General features: G+C 37.0%; 1 protein-coding gene across 6 annotated transcripts in view; it reads right to left on the minus strand.

Moving 5' to 3' along the window:
* qtc (quick-to-court) overlaps positions 1 to 20466 on the minus strand; it is a 112409-nt gene that overhangs the window by 4455 nt on the left and 87488 nt on the right. For 5 of the 6 annotated variants that reach the window (XM_067768162.1, XM_067768158.1, XM_067768161.1 and 2 more), the window contains exons 4-6: positions 16329 to 17289; positions 12618 to 12716; positions 4885 to 4974 (exon numbers count right to left, since the gene is read on the minus strand). In XM_067768162.1, the coding sequence (XP_067624263.1) occupies positions 4885 to 4974; positions 12618 to 12716; positions 16329 to 17289 (1150 nt within the window). The remainder of the gene's footprint in view (positions 1 to 4884; positions 4975 to 12617; positions 12717 to 16328; positions 17290 to 20466) is intronic. The other variant, XM_067768163.1, reaches the window with a different exon arrangement.

A 20466-nucleotide genomic window follows, 5' to 3' on the forward strand; every position in this document is an offset into this window, starting at 1 on the left:
CGCTGTCAAAATGCACATTTTTTATAACATTTGTCAATGATGCCACTCCAAACAAAAATTAAAAGATCTGAATATGGGGATTTTTGACATACATTTCGGCGATTATAGTTTCAATCATTTAATAAATTGATAGTCGTAAAATATTCATTTCTATAAACTTATTTTGCAATAATACGACTAGTTAGAGTCAAATATAAACAAATCTGAGTAAAACTAACATTTCGATTAAATTAATTAGTCAAATATTGTAACGCATTTAACTCGCAGTGAAAACCATATACTCTTTTGAAATTTCAGTAAATCGGACCTATGATATAATAGTTAACATCATTTAATGGATAGGGCTTATCCTACATGTCTGACGTTCCAGGTTCTGTGGTCAAAATGGACTGGTTGCATCGGGACTTCATATTTACAAAACCTGTTTTTAGTGATAACTTTTGAATAGGAAATAATATTTACCCTCCGCCTTCGAACTAATAATATCTACACAAAAACAAGTATTTTATCCTTTTTCCCATAACTTTTGAACTTTTTGGCCCGTTTTTCATTTTAGCTGGCACATTTTTTGTTCTGGCACCCGCTTCAGCTGGCCCGAGGGATTTATCTCTGATTGTTGCCAGCTCAAATTTGAGATAAATCCCTCGTGAGAGCGCAAAAAATGAGAGCGTAAACAAATGTTTCGTATCAAGTCATCTTTGTTAAGTGCTATACTTCTTGCGAGATGGAAGGCTTGCATAGTGAGGGGAACAGCATATAATGCGTTAAACGATTTGTCGAACAGTACCTTCTCTGAATCCAAATGTCCCGACCTAGGCAAAATACGACATAAGTCAGAAATCCAAATTACAATCGGCGGAATTTTATGGAGTGATATCAACTATGTTGCAGGCCGATGGCGACAAATTGATTTCCCGTCTATTTGGCATTTTTTCAATTTACCTTCGAGGTGGTTATGTACCGGAATCCTAGCCATGGCTACGTGGAGGTTCCATTCCTAAAACGGGCAATCTTCTTAATCAAAAGACAAATCCCAATAAGTCGACCTTTCTTTATCCTGAAAACACTAGAGATTTATTGTCTTGCACATAGCGGACAACGCTGACGTCCGACGGATGAACGTAGTTTAACGCGCATATTGAAAAGGTAAGTCGGTTTACACCTCCTTTTTCGAGGTGATTAGCTTTATCGATAAATCACTGGATAGCAGAGAGTACTCCCTGGTGGGCTTTTTCAGCATAGAATATGACTTTAATAAAATTAGAACCGAAGCAATTTACAGTGCACTTCAATGACATACAATCTAGGGGTATATTCCTGAATTGAATGCTCAGGAGAAGAGTAGCCAACGCAACTTTTGACACCGGCCCGGAACAACGATAAATCTTGTTTGAGAAATAAAAAAAACTGGGGACCGTTGCCGACTTCGGACCCGCAAGGATATTATATGACAGAGAAAGAGGACGATTAAATGGTGCCAAAACTGACTTAAGTCTTACAAGGACTATAATTTTATAGTTGCTGCATTCCAGGTGCAGAACATAAGGTATTTTCGTTGAAGGAAAGAGGATTAGGTGGTACTCGAAGCATTACTAGCCAATCAATCGCACTGAAATCCTGTCTCTTGCAGTGGCTTCCACACAATGGTATATGCTAGACTTTTCTAGGATAGTAAAGTCTCCGAGACAGCCTTAAAAGCATTTACATCTATCTTTATTAAGTCGGATAGCGTGCAGAGTTGACGAACAACGTAGACGTTCATAGACCACTTCAATATTTAACTTTGTTTGGTGCAGGGGAAAAGCAAATGCACATGGTTTTCCCTTGAGAAAAACCGAAAAATACATCATTAGGGTAATGAACTTGCGGTAGACACACCGAATGATAAGAGGCATATGTTTGGATAGGAAAGGGACAGCCTTTTCATCATTAAATGTTCCTGTGCTTTTGCTTCGATCGTTCGAGACGATGGCGCATACCAACATGATCCCATGGCAGAACCTGAGTAGGAAGAGGAGTCGATTCATCACTTTCTTTGCCGATGTTTTTCAACAGGAAGGTGAATATTTTATTCCTGGGTTTGTTTAAGACTATAGACTTACGAAAATATTTCGTTGTGAAAATACCTATAAAGGCTATGCGTAATGGACAAAAATGTCAACGAGTTTGAGAATGGGAAGCTTTCATTTTGGCTAACCCAATTGACCAAAAGTTTTTAAAACAAAGAAAAATGTTATTCGTAAGAATACAAACACGAGAGGGATAATAAGAAAACACCACGGATTATTACCCTCCAAAGCCCACAAGGGGCGCATCCGCATGACCCACTGATTTTGCTTTTTGCCGAGTTGTACAAGGCGACAGCTGTTTCGATTATACCTTGTAAATCTCTTCAAAGCCTTTTCTCCCGGGAGTGGGATTTGAACCCGCACTCCTACAATGGTTGAAGTATTACAAACGCATTCAGCCACGTCATGCCTTAAATGTTGTAAACCTTATCCCAATCGCCTTCTTTGCATATTTCTTTATTCACAGTCCATACTTCGTATGGAATTTTGTGGTAAACTTATGCGTTGGTAAAGCGGTTTCAAAAAAAAACATGGTGTTGTTGCTTTTTGTTCTGTTTATAGAACTACAACGAATTAACCAAATGTTGTCTGTTCGTATGAGTTAATCGGGGATTGCCCGTATTGCTTTAAATGTATGAAAACATCTTTTGGAAGCAATTTTTAATTTTATAATTTATTTAATGATTTGGGAAAAATTTAAACAACGTGACATTCGGACGAACAAGGCCACAGCTGTTTCGATTATACCTTGTAAATCTCTTCAAATAAATAAAATAAAGAAAAATGTTATTCGTAAGTATACAAGCACGAGAGGGATAATAATAAAACGCAACGGGTTATAACCCTCCAGAGCCCGCCCAACCGACACGAGGGGCGCATCCGCATGGCGCGAGGATTTTGTTTTTGCCGAGTTGTTGATAGGCGGAGGTTTGTTAAGCGTCGAGATCTATTTAATAATTTGGGAAAAATTTAAACAACGTGACATTCGGTCGGACAAAGCGACAGCTGTTTCGATTATACCTCGTAAATACCTTCAAAGCCTTTTCTCTCGGCAGTGGGATTCCAACCGGTGCTCTGACGCTGATTGAACAGTTGAAAAACACATTCAGCCAAAGCCATGCCTTTGTTGTTGTGCAGCATTTCCCAATTGCCTTCTTTTGCATAGTGTTATTCTTTGCACAGTACATACTTTTGGCATTTTCATTTCGTGAACAGTTTTTGTTTTGTTCTAATATTCATAGAAATACAAAGAATTAACCAATGAATATTTTATTTGTATTTCTAAGCGAAGAGTGCCTTTTATTGCTTTTAAATGAACATACTTTTTAAGCAACTTTTTTAATTTCAATTCATTTAATAATTTGGGAAAAATTTAAGAGGGCGTTTTAGAGTGTTTACATTGCATTCTTGCAGCAGAACATACATCATCGAAAAAATGCAAATTACAGGACAAATAGGGCTATCCAATTTTTATACCCAGCTGTACTTGTACACAGGGTATTATAACTTTGATTGGGTAACGGTTGGATGTACAGGTATAAAGGAATCGAGATAGATATAGACTTCCATATATCCAAATCATCATTATCAAAAAAAAAAATTGATTGTCCGTTCGTCCGTCTGTCTGTCCGTTAACACGATAACTTGAGTAAATATTGAGATATCATCACCAAATTTTGTAGACGAGCTTATCTAGACCCAGAATAGATTGGTGTTGAAAACTGGCGAAATCGAATGATAACCACGCCCACTTTTTATATATATAACATTTTGGAAAATACAAAAAACCTGATTATTTAGTAACTAATACACCTAGAATGTTGAAATTTGACGTGTGGACTGATATTGAAACTCTTGCTAAAAATTAAAAAAAAAATTTTAAATGGGCGTGGCATCGCCCACTTGTGATAAAATCAATTTTACAAATATTATTAATCATAAATCAAAAATCTTTAAACCTATTGTAACAAAATTTGGCATAGAGGTTGCCTTTGCTATGAGGAATGCTTTGAAGAAAAATTAACGAAATCAGTTAAGGACCACGCCCACTTTTATATAAAGGATTTTTAAAAGGGTCGTGGACGAATAAAATAAGCTATATCTTTGCAAAAAAGAGCTTTATATCAATGGTATTTCATTTCTCAAGTGGATTTATAACAATAAATAGGAAAAACTTCAAATTTAAAAAATGGGCGTGGCACCATCCCTTTTATGACTAAGCAATTTTCTATGTTTCTCGAGCCATAACTCGAAGAAAAATTAGTTCAGAATAGAACCATATGTATATATATTATTGCGCAGCCTTGTGTCACTATTAAGCACACAAAACAAACAACAACAGCTTTTCAAGTGTATAGCTGGGTATGTAATCTTCGGTTTCACCCGAACTTAGACATCCTTACTTGTTTTTTTGGTTTTGTGAGATCACACCACATAATGGCGCGAATGTATGAAATGAAAAAACAACACCGACGTGGAATGTGATAAACTTAAACAATGGTCCGCGAAATTAAAAAAAAAGTACACAAAAATGAATATGAGCAGAAATATAAAATTATATAACAAATTAAATAACAATAAACACGTAAAAATAAGTTAGTATCGACCAACGAAAACGCTAAAACCAAATTCTAGAAGGAAATATAAAAATTTCAGTAAATAATAATTACAACAGAATCAAAAGCGAAAAGCTAAGCATAAAATCAGGCCTTAAAAAAGCAGCTTTTCAATAATAAAACTAAAGACTTAAATATAAAAAAATCAATGATATTAAATTTTGATATACATATACTAAACTACAAGATTTGTTACAAACCTTTCGGGCGCCAAGAACCCACAATGAAATAGCTTCTTTTGCAGTAAGGAGAGCATGATTACTGCCGCTTTCTTTTCTACACCCAGCTGCCTATAAAATATATTTAGTACATGGATAGATATATTTTAACAATAACTGAACGCTAGTCTTTGGTAGTAATGTTTTGAGAAAAAAAAGTAAATTATGTACAATCTCAAAGAAAAAGCAAGGTCAAGGTATATAAGTACACTCATGGAGAAAAGTATTGGCGCAAGGACTTTTTGTAGTTTACAATTAAATTTTGCTTAATATTACATTTACATAGGCCTCAAATGCGTACTTCCGAATGAGTCATTTGAAAGCGCCGTGTCTGAAAGAATTGCAAGTTTGGATTTGAAAAACTAATGAAAACTGCTTTTTCTAATTCTGGTACAGCACTAAGATCATGTTCTTGCTGGATTTCTTTTCGTAAGAAAATGTCAAAAACGTGTGTGGATCGATTGTATGGATTGCATTTGCAGGACGACTGCAATGAAATGCGTTCAAATGAGTCATTTCGGAAATGCGTCACATTTGGATTTTTTCGCCCAAACTGACGCATTTGGTGCTGTGTAAATGTGATATAATCAAACTAATTTTCGCATTTAAAACAAAAGCATCTACAAATATTATTATATGTCATCCGGTCTATGAAAAGGTGGCGTATGACTCAAAAAAGAAATTGCGAGAAACAGCTGTTAACAGCTGTTTTCTTTTGTGAGAAACAGCTGTTAACAGCTGTTTTTTTTTTGAGTCATAAGCCACCTTTTCATAGACCGGGTCACATATTTTACACAAAATTCGTATTCAAGTACAAATCTTTAGTAAAATTTTAAAATTTACACTAAGAGTTTTAAGAATTTTTCTGAGTAGGCAGTTTTGTAGATCATTGAATTTTAATATGACCAAGTTATAATATTAATCCGAAGAAAAAAATTCCGGAAACTTTTCTTGTCGGTTGAGTTGAGCATTTTCTTCTATACAAACTTTTGAACGTAATTTTTTTTTGTAAGGAAGTAAGTTTTCAACTCAACTCAAAGAACTTTAAACTCAGCTGACAAAAAAATAAAAATAAAATAAAAAAAATTTTAAGCACTTCCTTTATATAACTGGACAGAAATCAGCGTAAAATGTCTCCTTATATAAAGACATATTCTTGCTAAACTTTGATTTTTAAATTTTGACATAGAAATTGCAAAAATATTTATGAGAAAAAAAAAAATAAATAAATGTAAGGCGCGATAACCTCCGAAGAGATCTAAGGCCGAGCTTCTCTTCCAATTTGCGTCGTGCTCCTCTTGATTTTTCCCTACAAATTGGCCGGACGGGACCATGTTTTATGCCGACTCCGAACGGCATCTGCAAGGCAGATGAGTTTTCACTGAGAGCTTTTCATGGCAGAAATACAATCGGAGCGCTTGCCAGACACTGCCGAGGGGCGACCCCGCTTAGAAAAATTTCTTCTAATTGAAAAATCTTATTTCTAAAATTTTGATGTTGCTTTGCCCGGGAGTTGAACCCAGGGCATACGGTGTGATAGGCGGAGCACGCTACCATCACACCACGGTGGCGAGAAGTAAAAATATAAAAGTGGAGCGCAATTGATTTACTAATAATATCTCCTTTCCTACCAGCTTTCCAATCCAAGTATTGTGCGCCCCACTTTTATATTTTTACTTCTCATAAATATTTTAGCAATTTCTATGTCAAAATTTAAAAATCAAAGTTTAGCAAGAATTTGTTTTTATATAAGGAGACATTTTTCGTTGATTTTTGTCCATTTATATGGAGGAATTGCTTAACATTTTTTATGTTATCTTTATTTCCTCCTTTTCTTACATTTTCTCGGTGTCTTAAACTATCTGTTAACTTTTACGCTTGTAGCTCAATGAGAACTTACATAAAAATCAATCCCAAAATCTCTTCCGTTCCGTTTGATTTTTCTAAATATCAGTCCGTGCGCCCCCTAGCGAAACTTTTTGTATTGTGTCATGGGCTATCATCGACTTCTGAATTAAGCTCTAAATTTTTAGCCTCTTGCTCATCGAGAAGTTACCTAAAACCCGGCTTCAAACTACCAAATTATTATGCGCCACCTAACGGCTTTTTTTATCCAGTTGTTCCTTTGTCACTGTGTCTTAACCTGTCTCTGAGGTTTCATGTTTGTAGCTCAATGAGAAGTTACTTTAAAATCGATCTCAAACACTAAATTTCGAAATTCTTATCTAAATATTTCGATCCGTGCGCCACCTAACGGATTTTTTTCTCCTTTTCTTAAATTTTCTCGGCGTCTTATCCTATCTGTGAAGTTTTACATTTGTAGCTCAATGAGAACTTACATAAAAATCAATCCCAATTCTCTCCGTTTCCTAAGATTTTTCTAAATATCTCAGCCCGTGCGCCCCCTAGCGAATCTTTTTGTAGTGTGTCATCGGCTGTCATCGGCCTCTGAATTAAGTTTGAAATTTCAAGTCTCTAGCTCATCGAGAAGTTACTTAAAAGCAGGTTAGAAAATTTTCAAATTCTTATCTAATTATTTCGATCCGTGCGCCACCTAACGGATTTTTTTCCTTTTGTTGCATTGTCACGGTATTCTAACATACATATGTGTAAAGTTTCACGTTTGTAGCTCAATGAGAAGTTACTTAAAAATCGATTGCAAGATTTGTATGAAAAGCGGACAAACATTCAACCGACCTAATATAAAAGAAGTAAAAATTGCTAGAAATCAGCAAATTTTTTAAGATGATTAAGATTAACACTTTTTTATACTAAAATTTAATGATCTACAAAACTGCATACTCAGAAAATTTTTTAGTAAAAATATTTTAAATCTTTCTCAAAGCTCAAATTGTGTGTAAGATCTAAAACTTTTGTTTATACTGTATATCTGTGAATTTGTACATGTTTTTGAACAAATAGCGAAAATAATTTTGCTTAATTGAAACTAGGTGAAAACAACAAAAAGTTCTTGTGCCAATACTATTAACCATGATTGTGTGTATAATTCATCTACTATGTTAGGGGGAAAAATAAGCTATAAAACTTGAAATTATTAATATTTATATTAAATACTTCGATATATAGAGGATGTTTGCTTTTAGTAATACTCATAAAAACTCACATAAAAAAAATTTTGCTATTTTAATATAAATTTTTATTTTTAATAATCAACGCTGTTCCTTTGTTAAATATCTACGTTTTGTAAATGTGTTAGTAACATTTAAGTGCAAACAATTTTTAAATTCAATAAACATGCAAAAGTAAATTAACTAAGTAATTTTATTAATTTGCATAGTTACAAATTTTACTGTTATTATTATTGTTTTTGTAATTGTCGATGTGCTTTTATATCCAGTATTTTAGTGCCAGTTTTAATTCTTGTGTACACGGTTGCCACACCATGTTTTCATTTGGGACCAAAATTCATCAAAAAAAAAAGGACCAAATCTCAGAAAAAAGGACCAAATTTTTGTTTTATTTGATTGTGATAGAAGCAATTTATAAAAGTGTCGTAGTCGTTGTTAAATATAAAATTTCAGGATGTTTCCATGGTTTCTTATACAAAATTTTAATAAACTTAGTGAATAGGAGACATTCAAATTGCACAAAGAAAAACACTACTTTTAGGTTATATATTTTAAAATTTCTAGGATAAGTCTATGCTTTCACTAACTATACGTTTTGAATGTAGCTTCGCTGACAAAGCTCTTAGTTCCAGCATTATTTTGTTAAAATAAAATGTTGTTGGAAAGAAATAAAATGTATAGCGCAGTTAGGGTTTAGTAAGAAAAGGCTAAAAAATTTGCGTTTTGCTGTAGCCAAACTCTGAGTAAACTCAGTAAATAATAAATGATGCTTACGTTTTCTCCTGAACGTTGAAATTGCATACCAAAGCCGAGATTTAGTTAAGAGTGATTTTTGAAAAACTCACATTTACTGAATCTAGCCCCAAGCTTCAGATTAAAAATCAAACGTCTTAAAAGTTTCAACTGTGCAATAACGGAACCTGATTACATTTAAGTAGGTACTAGAAATTAGTTAACAGCGTTGTTATTGAAGTTTATGGGGTTCTTTACCTACGAGAATAAAACATAAAACACTTCTTTCGAAATCAAATCTTTTTCACATTTGCTTCAAAATCTGAATATAAAAGTAAATTTGTTCAATCGCGATTCGTTATTAATTTATAAAGTTACCGCTTTCAAGAAGTATTCCTGCCTTACTTATAGTTAAAATATTTCTTATGCCAAGCTACTTACAATACTCTTGCAATTTTTACATAGGATTTCCTTGCAAACATTTTGAAAACCAATTAGTTTCATTATTTTACTTAGTTTTCAATTCAAATCTTAACTCGACGGCCTCGTAATGGCTCCATCAGTGGAAAGCCCTGCCAAATTTCTTGGAGGCACACGTGCATTTGAGAAAAATTTTCTTAGCTCAACGCGTGAAAAAAATCTATCTTGAAAAGTGTTTGATAACTGATCGAAATATCTGAATACTAAAACAAGAATTTTTTCTGATAAGTCCGTGTAATGTGTTTGGCCTTAAATCCATTACTTTTCTTATTAATGCCTCGCCTAAAATATCTCCTTTGATATGTCATTGGTCTGCTACATTTTATTGACTGTGCAATTTTTGTGGTAAGATTTCCATATACATAAGTAAATTGAAAATTATATGTGTAATGAAAGTGTGCCAAATGTTGTGGAAAGAGTTATGAATTTTAACCTCAGTGAAGAAGGAAGAAAAGTACCAAAATCGTAAAATTGAAAAAAAAGGACCAGTGGACCAAATGGGGTTGGAAGGGACCATTTTTGGTTCAAATGGACCAAAAGTGGCAACCGTGATTACAACGTGGAATATTTGAGCTGGTCGACACAGTCGTCAGGTTTTAATGCAAAAGAAAATTTTGGGAGACATCTTAAATTTGCTATATAATTAATGAAAAGATTTTGAGAAACTCTATTCTGGCCTATAACTAGGAAACTGTAATACCAGTTAGTATTCATTTTATCAGACACAAATTTTATATGTACTTTCAAATGTTATTCCAAATGAACCAATAATATCGAATCCGAACACTTAGCTAATCAGGAAGCGTAAATGGACCACGCATTAGCGCCGGTGCGAAATCAAAACCTTGAACTCAGAGAAGAAGACATGAAATTTAGAATTTCTCAACATCAACTTGAAATTTAGAAGCGCTTATGAGTTATTATTCTAATGGAGATCTTCTTCCATATAGACACGTAATCATCATCAGGCAATTTCACACCATTAAAACAAACAAACATAAATATGTAAGACTGAGCCCGAGTTTACAAAGCTTCTCATTCGCAACTAAAAAGAAACTTTACAAAAACAAATCTACCTAACACACAATATTAATATAGAGACAGAATGTCTCAATTGTGTTGTTGGTGTAGAAATGAGATAGACTGAATTAAGCAAGGAAACAAATACAAGCAGGATAGCCTACTGGTTAAGGCAACTGCAGTTTCACCGTGTGATTCGCGGTTCGAATCTCGGTGAAACCTTTGGTAACATTACGAAATTGCCTGATGATGATTACGTGGCGGTTTTCGAAATGGTACCATTGCAATATGCCAGTAAATTTTTCTTTCTTTCTTTTCAGTGTCTCTTAGAGAAACATAATAATTGAATATTCGGTTACTGTAAGCCGGTATTAATAAATATAAATTGAACACACCATTAAACAAACAAACATAAACTTTCAGTTATATTCAATTATAACTTTGATAGACGACGCAAGTAGCGAACAGGAAGCTGAGATAATGGAAAAGCCATTAATGGGTTTGACATTAATAGGAGCATGAAGCCTACTATTGTAGACACAGAAATGGCATTGGCGCTTTTCCATAAAGATAAGTAATTTAGAAATGAATAAAGCAGCAATTTCCGTTTTTGAATTGAATATTTTGAAATTTTTTTAAGTTTTACGAAATATTTTTGAAATTTTATAAGATAGTCATGAAGCATAGAACTTAGATTTATACTCATCTTTTGCCGTTTCTCAAATTGAGATTTTTACCGTTTCGAGTCATATTTTTTAACTATTTATTAGAGCTTACGATTTCTTGTTCGACAAGAGATTTCTCGCAAGTCCCGCCTTCTCGCGTGATTCTCGAAGTACTCGTAATACTCGCGAGCTTCTCAACTTTCAATTCTCGCTAGCGAGCTAGGCTAGCGAGCTTCTCGACATTCAATTTAATCGATTCATTGGCTGTTTTATATAGAGCTTAGGATTTTTCTGGAGTGCAAGCGAAATTTTCCACAAAACCACAACTAAAAAACACCGAAATGTATAGAATACTGCCAATGCAGCGACTGAATTGAAAGTCGAGAAGCTCGCGAGTATTTCGAGATTCGAGAATCTCGTGAGAATTGAAAGTCGAGAAGCTCGCGAGTATTACGAGTATTTCGAGATTCGAGAATCTTGCGAGAAGCCGTGTTCTCGATGTCTAGTTAAACAAATAAAATATTGTGAACAAATTTATATGTATAATAAATATGTTTTGAGTTAAATGTCATTGGAAAGCAATATAATCAAAAAAAAATCACAAGTAAAAAAAAAACAGTGTATATATACTGTCCATACAGCAATTAAATTTATGTCGAGAAGCTCGCGAGATTTACGAGTACTTCGAGACACGAGAATCTCGCGAGAAGTCGAGTTCTCGATTTCTCGAGTCCCGGAAATCTCGTTTGCGTTCGAGAAGAAATTGTAAGCTCTACTATTTATAGAGCAAATGAAATGAAACAATATTTTTCAAAGATTTTGCCAATTTTAATTGAAACCAAAATTTTTTTTCGTGTAGTTATGTTAAATTTAAAGAAGCACAAGCACTTTAATTGTAAATAATTATGTAGATTTATAAAAATATATTAAATGCAAATGAAGTTAAATAAATAAATACATATGTATATATGTATCTTCGTACGCTTTTAACACACATTGCAATTTGAAGTAACAAATAAATTCGTAAAGCTTAAGTACTACTCAGAAAAAAAATTCTAAATAAATAAATTCCTGACAAAAATAGATGCTAACAAAATTTTACTAAATTACAAATATCCATTAAATAAATATGCGCTCATTTTTTTTTTATTTATTGCTTGCTCCTGCTTCCATACCAATAAATTAATTAATTCGTATTAAATAGAATAATAGACTAAAAATAAAAATTTGCATTCGCATTCGTTATGCATTTGATTGACTATAAAATTTGCTTAAACACAAATTGAAGCAAACAAATGTTTATGTTAATTTATGTCAATTTAATGCTTTTAACGTAACTGTTGTTATTGTTTGGTTGCTATGATGGTAACTTTAAAACAAAACAATTATGATACAATGAATAAATTAATACTTTACATCAAAAACAAAATGAATGTATGTATACATGTATAATGATTAATTTGTATATAATTTACATAATTATTTAGAATATGAAAAAAAAACATAAAATTTTGTATGCAACATTTGTTAACATGAAATTAACATAAAATTTAAACGAATGCAATACATATGCAAGTTTGTATGTGAGTAAATATGTATGTATGTCAGTATGTATGAAATATGCAACATGCATACATACAACAATAACGAAACAATAATCACAATGCTACAAAATGTAATAGGCAAAAAATATCGAAAATAATATCAGAAATATTTTGAAAAATCTTACGCGTATATTTTCCAATTCATCTTGGGTACTCTGCAATTGTTGCAGCAACTCATTGATTGAAACCTTATTTGTTGGTGCTCGATGTGCCAACTCCAGTGCCTAATGAGAAGGAAAAGTAAATTATTAGAATAGCACGAGGAGCATTGCGTAAAATTTATTATTTTTTTTTTTTTTTCATTCACTTATCATGAACGCGTCTGTAATTCTTAATTTGTTTATGAAATATTTTAATTATATTCAAGTTAGAAAGCCTTGCTGCCAAACGATTCTTTGCTCTCCCAATACACTCTCCTTGCACTCTCCTATTTATCTACCTCTTCCTTCCCGCCAGCTGCCCCTCCCTCTCTCCGCCCAATTTATTATCTTGCCTTCTCCTAACTTCCCATCTTCTCTAAATTTTCTTTCCTCTCTTTCTCTTTCAGTCATCCCTCTCGTAAATATCAAATATTTGATTTTGAAAGATTTTCAACGAATTTGCTTATTCTTCATGGCTTATTCCTTCCTCTTTTTTTATCTACTCCTTCACTACCTTCCCTATTTCTCTATCTTTTTTACCCACTTTCTTTCCCATTCGCTCCCCTCTCTACTTTTTCCAACACTTTCCTCTCCTTCCTTAACTCTATCCTTATGCCTCTAATTATTCCTCCTATCACTGCCTCTCTTTCTCGTACACCGTATATTATACTTACGCTCTACCTTGCCTCATCTTCCCTCTCTCCATATTTTTGCGAAAAGGTTATGCATTTCAAATTTACTATGCCAGAAGGCAGTGTTGTTGAGCACATTCTGTGTTCGTGTGCTACTGTCGCGAGGTTAGGGCTCCGGCTTATAGGGCCGCAAGTAATCCGGGTCCTAGAAAACTTCTAGTATTTGGTACCATTTTGGACTTTCCCTTTTGCTCTTAAAACAAATTTTGGTAACACTATGATCCACTTCCCGCAAAAAAGGTATCCTATCACGTGACCAAATAAACTCAAACAAATCGAGTGGTTAGTTTCGACGTCCATTGAGGACAACAACGTAAAACGAGAACCAGCTATGGTACGTATATGATCGGGAAATCAGATCTCTACTAATAAATGCGAGTTCTTGCCCATGAGTAGCGTAGGTTAGGTTAGGTTAGGTTGAAGTGGCTGCCTCCGCTGTCAAAGCGGAGACTCACGTAGGACCTTGTGGCCTGATGTGCTACCACACGGGGGCCCTATTTCCTATTTCCCTACTTTCGAAGCATGTTTAGACCCCAGTGAGGCTAAACCAACGCGTTTGCCTGATGAATCGCAAGATGTCGTTTGTGTGTGCAGATTTAAGCTCCGCAAGACTCCTAAAGGAGTGTCTGTGGAGGCATCGGTACCTGGTTTTTGACAGTGCGGGACAGTGGCACAGATAGTGCTCTACGCTTTCTATCTTCTCCTCGTCCCTACAGCTGCGGCATTTGTCTGTAGGCCCATATAGGCACCATGAGTGCCCGTGAGACAGTGACCTGTAAAAAGGCCCACTAGTGGGCTTATAGAGACCCGGTTTAACAGTATCACCGATTGTGATCTCTTCTCATCCAGCTTCGGCCAGATTTGCTTGGATATTCTACATGTAGGTTCCATGGCCCATCTGGCGTTTGCTTGATCCGTGAATAGAGATCGCAAGCAGTGCTTGCAGGTGTTTAGAGTAGGGCTGGCCGAAACAGCGGAGGTTATTGTTTGCAGATTGGTGCCTTCCCTAGCTAGCTCATCCGCAGCGCAGTTTCCTGAGATGTTTCAGTGGCCAGGAACCCATATAATGCTCAGGTTGCATTTATCAGCTAGCTTGTTAAGGGTTTCTCTGTACTTCAACGCCACTAGTGACGAGGTGTTGCTGCATTGCAGGGATTTTATGGCGGCTTGGCTGTCCGAGAAAATTGAAATAGAATTGGTCACCTGCAGGTTAACAAGATAGAGAGCTGCTTCCCAGATAGCTATAAGTTCAGCCTGAAAAACACTCCAGTGGTCGGGTAAGCGTAAGCTCTGGCTTAGATTGAGCTTCTCTGAGAATATTCCGCTGCCAACTCTGTTGCTCAGTTTAGAGCCATCTGTAAAAAGGAAATTTCGTGAGATCCCGGCTCCCTGCCATTTGCCCACTCGTTCCTCTCTGGAATTCTTGTGGAAAATTTGTTGTCCCAGCTAGGGGGCGGTATTGTATGGTCCAACTTTAAGAAAGTTTCGGGGACCTGTTTCAGGATCCGGGTATGACCATGGTTCGATGGCGTTGAGCCTTGACACGTTGCAGGAGGCGCAGTATTTTCCATGTAGATCAGTGGGGAGAAGAAATAATATGGTTTCAAGAGCTTTGGTGGGAGTGGAGGGAACGGCACCGCTAGTAAGCATTGCCTCCATCCTCTGAAGTCTCGTTACTTTGCTCTTGTTGGATTCGATATCGAGTGCCGTCCACCATACAGCGATGGCGTAGAAGAGTATGGGTCTCACCGGTATAATGCGTTTGCGGGTTAAAAACACCATCTCAGTTTTTCACTGCTGATGCTGAGTCCGGACCAAATATTTGTTAGATTAAGAGCATTTTGCAAGAGTTCGCCAAGCAGCGGAAGGTGTTTGCCGGTAACTGTCAAGGCCATGTCATCGGCATATGCAATGACTTGGCATCCGGTGGACTGTAGTATAGATAGCAGAGCGTTCACCGTCAGGGACCATAGTAGAGGAGAAAGAACGCCCCCTGGGGGGTTCTTCTGTTGGTATACCTTATTAACGATGAGTTGCCCAGCTCAGAGATAATACTTCTCTTGTTTATAAGGAGTTCGACGAATCCACAAGAGGCTATTCTACCCTTAGTGAACGTAGAGATTGTGTGACCGCTGCTGGAAGAACGTTGTTGAAGGCTCCTTCTATGTCGAGAAAGATACCCAGCGTGAATTCTTTAAAGGCAAGCCCTTTCTCTATCTTAGTAGTGATAGCATGTAGAGCTGCCTTTATGGATTTGCCCTTAGAGTAGGCGTGTTGGTTGTTGGAGATTAGTACATGATTTGCCGATCGTCTAATATAGGCATCCAGCAATCGTTCTAGAACTTTTAGGAGGAAGGAGGTTAGACTAATTGGTCTGAAATCCTCTGGACTGTTGCACGATATCCTGCCTCCTTTGGGTATGAAGACTACCTTTGCCTTTGTCCATTCCGTGGGGATATAGCCCAGGTTGAGGCAAGCCTTGTAGATTTTAGCTAGCAGCGGGCTTATAAGCTCACTTGCAGCTTGTAATTCAGTGGGAAATATTCCATCCATTCCCGGAGATTTGAAGGGTTTAAAGGACTTGATTGCCCAAATAACTCCTTTTTCGCTTACAATGTGGTCCAGGGGTCGAAACGGCCCTGGGTTAGATTGCGTGTTTAAGAGGTATGGTTGAGAGGTGCAGCCTGGAAAGTGAGTGCTGACCAGGGTTTCTAGAATTGCCGTACTAGAAGTGGCCCATTCTCCGTTCGCTGTGCGCATGGAGCTGGGAGGTATGGGGTTTTCGGAGAGGACCTTTCGTAGGCGATTGACATCTGAGACTTCTTCGATGTCATAGGTGACGTTCTTCCAGGAGTCCCTTTTGGCGTAATGTTTGCACCTATTTTCTATTCACCAATGGAGGGTTTGAGATTAATTAAACTTTGAGAACATAGAAGCCACCTGACTTTGTACAAATGGATCTCTCTAAAATAGGACCAACATACACATTCAACCACCTTCTTACCTGATCAGCACGAGCAATACGTTCGGCTTCCTGTCCCTTTTGGTACATATGCAGATACATTTTATTCTGTTTATCCTCATGTTCGGCCAGCTTACGTTGCAAGTCTTCCAATTGTCTCTCCAACTCACGAATACGTTCCTTGGCGTGCTCATAATCTGGCACAATATCTGCATAACGTGTATTACATTCCGCCAGCTTCTGCAGTAAAGCTTCCACCTTATCATTGTGGGAACGTTTCATTTCACTACTAGCGCCATCTTGTGTACGTATCAACTCCTCAATCTTCTGTTCGTATATACGTATAAGCTCCTGTCGTTGCAATTCATAATTCTTTATAGTAACCGCATAATCTTCATTATCATCAGCGTCATCAGCGTTACCAACACCGCTGCCAGCAGCACCAGCACAACCTTCCGCATCCCCAACGGCAATGGTTTCATCACTACCACAAGCCATGTCCTGTGTATGCGCAGCATACGAATCCTTTGAGTGAACTGAAAGATCCTCGAAATGTCCCGAATCAGCAAAGGAACTTTGCATTTCCGACGACAATTGATGTGCTTGTTGTTGTTGCAGATGTTGCGAGTGTACATGATTTGGTATATGACGTGGACTTGATTTCGTTGCATCATCGACCATATCAATAATGGGTGAAACATCTTGTGAGGTTTTTAATTCAGCTTCACGTACAGTGACGGCTTCGCTAGATGCCGAACGCTCTTCTGGTGAGCTGAGCGATGCTTTAAATAAGCGCAGCTCAACAACTTCACGTGTAAGGCGTAATATTTCAGAATCCTTCTGCTCCAAGTCCTGACGTGCTAAACATAGCAGCTCTTTTAGGCGTCGTATTTGGCGTGAAGCACGTTGCGTGGGTGTCAAGTAATCAGGTCCCACTTGGCCGGCATAATTTGAACAATGGACGACATATTTCATTTTGCGACCGCTGAATGTAGTGCCGTTGCTAAATGAGGGAGATCGAGAAGAGCATATTAGAGATAAAAAGAGGTAAGCATAATAACCTCGGGTCGTTTTCGCAATTCCTAATTTAGCACCTAATCATGGCCCACTCCAATTTGAGCTCATGCTTCTTAAAAGAGCTTTAGTATTGGCAAATAAAAGTCATTGAATAAACTAAGCACTGTGTGGGATGAGGAGGCCCGTTTTCTCATCTAAACTTTAAAATATATCCGCCCTATAAATACAAATTTTGTTCACAAAAAATATTTTTATTGGGGAGATAAACCTTAAAGTTAACTTAAGAAAAAGCATCATTAAGGTATAAGCTCGACCATTTTGGGAACGATTCAATATGATCACATTGAAAATCCAACGCCATTTTGCCCTACACTCCCTATAAGCTATTAATTGTACTGGCATACCCTTGAAACGGTTGCGCTACACAGCCCCTCGAATCAATTGATCATCTCTCACGACAGGCATACCTGCCGCGGGTATATGCTAAGCCCCCTATCTGTCTGGGGCTTATTGCTACACATTACAATGAACTGATTCATAGAGAACCAAGAAAACGCTCCCGTTCGCAGCTTACTGCGGCTTCTGTCACTAGTTAACAGCACGGAACCATCTATTCAAAGGCGTTTGCCTAGTTACCTATGTAAAAGTTTACTGCGACTTTGATGTTGTTTATAAATAATAATAAAAGTAAGGCGCGATAACATACGAAGAGATTTTAGGTCGAGCTTCTCTTCCAATTTGCGTCGTGCTCCCTTTAATTTTTTTTACAAATTGGCGGGAGCGACCTCCTTATTTTATGCCGAATCCGAACGGCATCTGCAAGGCAGATTAGTTTTCACTGAGAGCTTTTCATGGCAGAAGTACACACTGCTTGCCAAACACTGCCGAGGGACGACCCCGTTAGAAAAATGTTCTTCTAATTGAAAAAACTAATTAAGAGCGTCAAGAAAATAAAATAATTTAAAAAAAATTTTTTAGTTAAACGGTTTTATTGAAAACAATACTTACATGAAATAATAAAAATATGAAAAGCTAGAAAATAATTAGGTAGGTCCTAGGTACTAGTCATCACACTCCTTATCAATCTAGGGCGTTGATTAGACAATTAAATAAAAGCGTTGGGCGCGTCATATTTCTAAAAATGTGAGGCGTAGCATAACCTTATTAAGGTTCAGTTGGTCTTACATATATATGACTATTAATAGCAATTTGACGCGTCCAACGCTTTTATTTAATTGTCTAATCAACGCCCTAGATTGATAAGGAGTGTGATGACTAGTACCTAGGACCTACCTAATTATTTTCTAGCTTTTCGTATTTTTATTATTTCATGTAAGTATTGTTTTCAATAAAACCGTTTAACTTAAAAAAATTTTTTTTAATTATTTTATTTTCAAGTTTTTAGTCTTTATTTAATTGCCTATTATTTCTCATTCTATTTACTTCATTTAGTGACTCATTATTACAAGGACTCTTTCCTGACAATTTGCAACAACCTAAGTCCTCAATAGATAATCCTTCCAAAGACTTTACTCGACTCTGCGCCACGTATGCTTGTCCCTCCTCCAACTCCAAAATATTTTGATGTCACTTCTACTGGACTGTATGCAATATTTGTTCCAAATATGAGCCAAATCGGGCATCATAGGTCGCTTTCTATTCATGTATGTATTATGTGTTCCAAATATGGACCAAATCAAATCGGACCACAAATACGGTTTTTTGTGAATATCTCGATCCTTGCGCCACCTAGCGGCGATTTTTTTTGATAGGTCGCTTTCTATTCTTGTATGTATTATGTGTTCCAATTATGAGCCAAATCGGACCACAAATACGATTTTTGTGAATATCTCGATCCATGCGCCACCTAGCGGCGATTTTTTTTCTTATTATTGCATTGTCATCGGGTTCTGAACTATATTCCAAGTTTCAAGCTTGTAGCTTATCTGGAAGTTACTTAAATTTCAATTACAAGATTCGTTCACAACGGCCGTGCAGCCTGTCAACTCAGGCTAAATAAAACCGTTTAAAAACAAGTTTGGATCATATTATAGCATAACATTTTGCCAATGACGAGAGCTGTGATTGGATCAGTGATTGCAATTTTTGGATAGCTTGATTGCGAGTGAGACGCTAATGCCGTCATAGCCAGTCGCGGCGACTTCTTCCTACACCCCAAAATCTTGGGTGTGACGTTTGATCAGGATCTACATTTTGGCGAGCATGCAGCCGCATTGTGCTGTAAATGCAGAGCGCAATAAAATCCTCAAATCCCTTGCTGGCAGTACTTGGGGAAAAGACAAAGAAATGCTCATTACCACTTACAAAGCAATTGGCCAGCCGATTGCATGCTACGCGTCCCCGATATGGTCGCCAAGTCTAAAAATTACTTACTGAAAGAAGCTACAGGCCTGCCAAAATACTGCTCTCAGAACCGCCACGGGCTGTCTTCTTATGTCCCCAGAACAGCATCTACATAATGAGGCGAGAATACTCCCCATCAGGGAGAGAAATGAGATGCTAACCAAACAGTTCCTGTTGAATACCCAGAAACCTGGGCATCCCAACAGACATCTGATTGACGAGCCAACACCGCCCAGGGGCTTAAGGAGTCATATCCGTAAGCATTATGAGGAAACACAGCACCTGAGAACTCAACCGTATGAAGGAAAACAACACAAGCAGGTCGTCAGTCAACTCCACAAACAGGTCGTCAGTCAACTCCACAAACAGGCGTCGGACCTTTATGCCAGGAATTGCCCGGTGAATTCAGTACTCATAGAACAGTACCCATAACTTGCGGAAGAGGAACGCATACTCCCCAGGGAAACGCGAGTCACTCTAGCTCAACTTCGTTCTGGATACTGTATCCAGAATCAACCCCGACATACAAAATGTATGCCCCGCTTGCAACGTGTCCCCACATGACACCAACCATCTCTTTAATTGTAATGTGGAACCAACGCCTCTAACACCCCTCTCATTATGGTCCGCCCCTGTTGAAACAGCAAGTTTCCTTGGATTCCCGTTAGAGGATATTGATGACAATTAGTGATGGGTCGCACCTATTGTATGGGGCGAAGCACTGCTACAACAACAACAACATCAACTTCTTCCAAGTTCTTTCTATATTGCTGTGATTTTTCGCTCGCTGCAATTTAAT

Source organism: Eurosta solidaginis, chromosome 2 (genome assembly GCF_040869045.1).
Source record: "Eurosta solidaginis isolate ZX-2024a chromosome 2, ASM4086904v1, whole genome shotgun sequence".
Taxonomy (NCBI): Eukaryota; Metazoa; Arthropoda; class Insecta; order Diptera; family Tephritidae; genus Eurosta; species Eurosta solidaginis.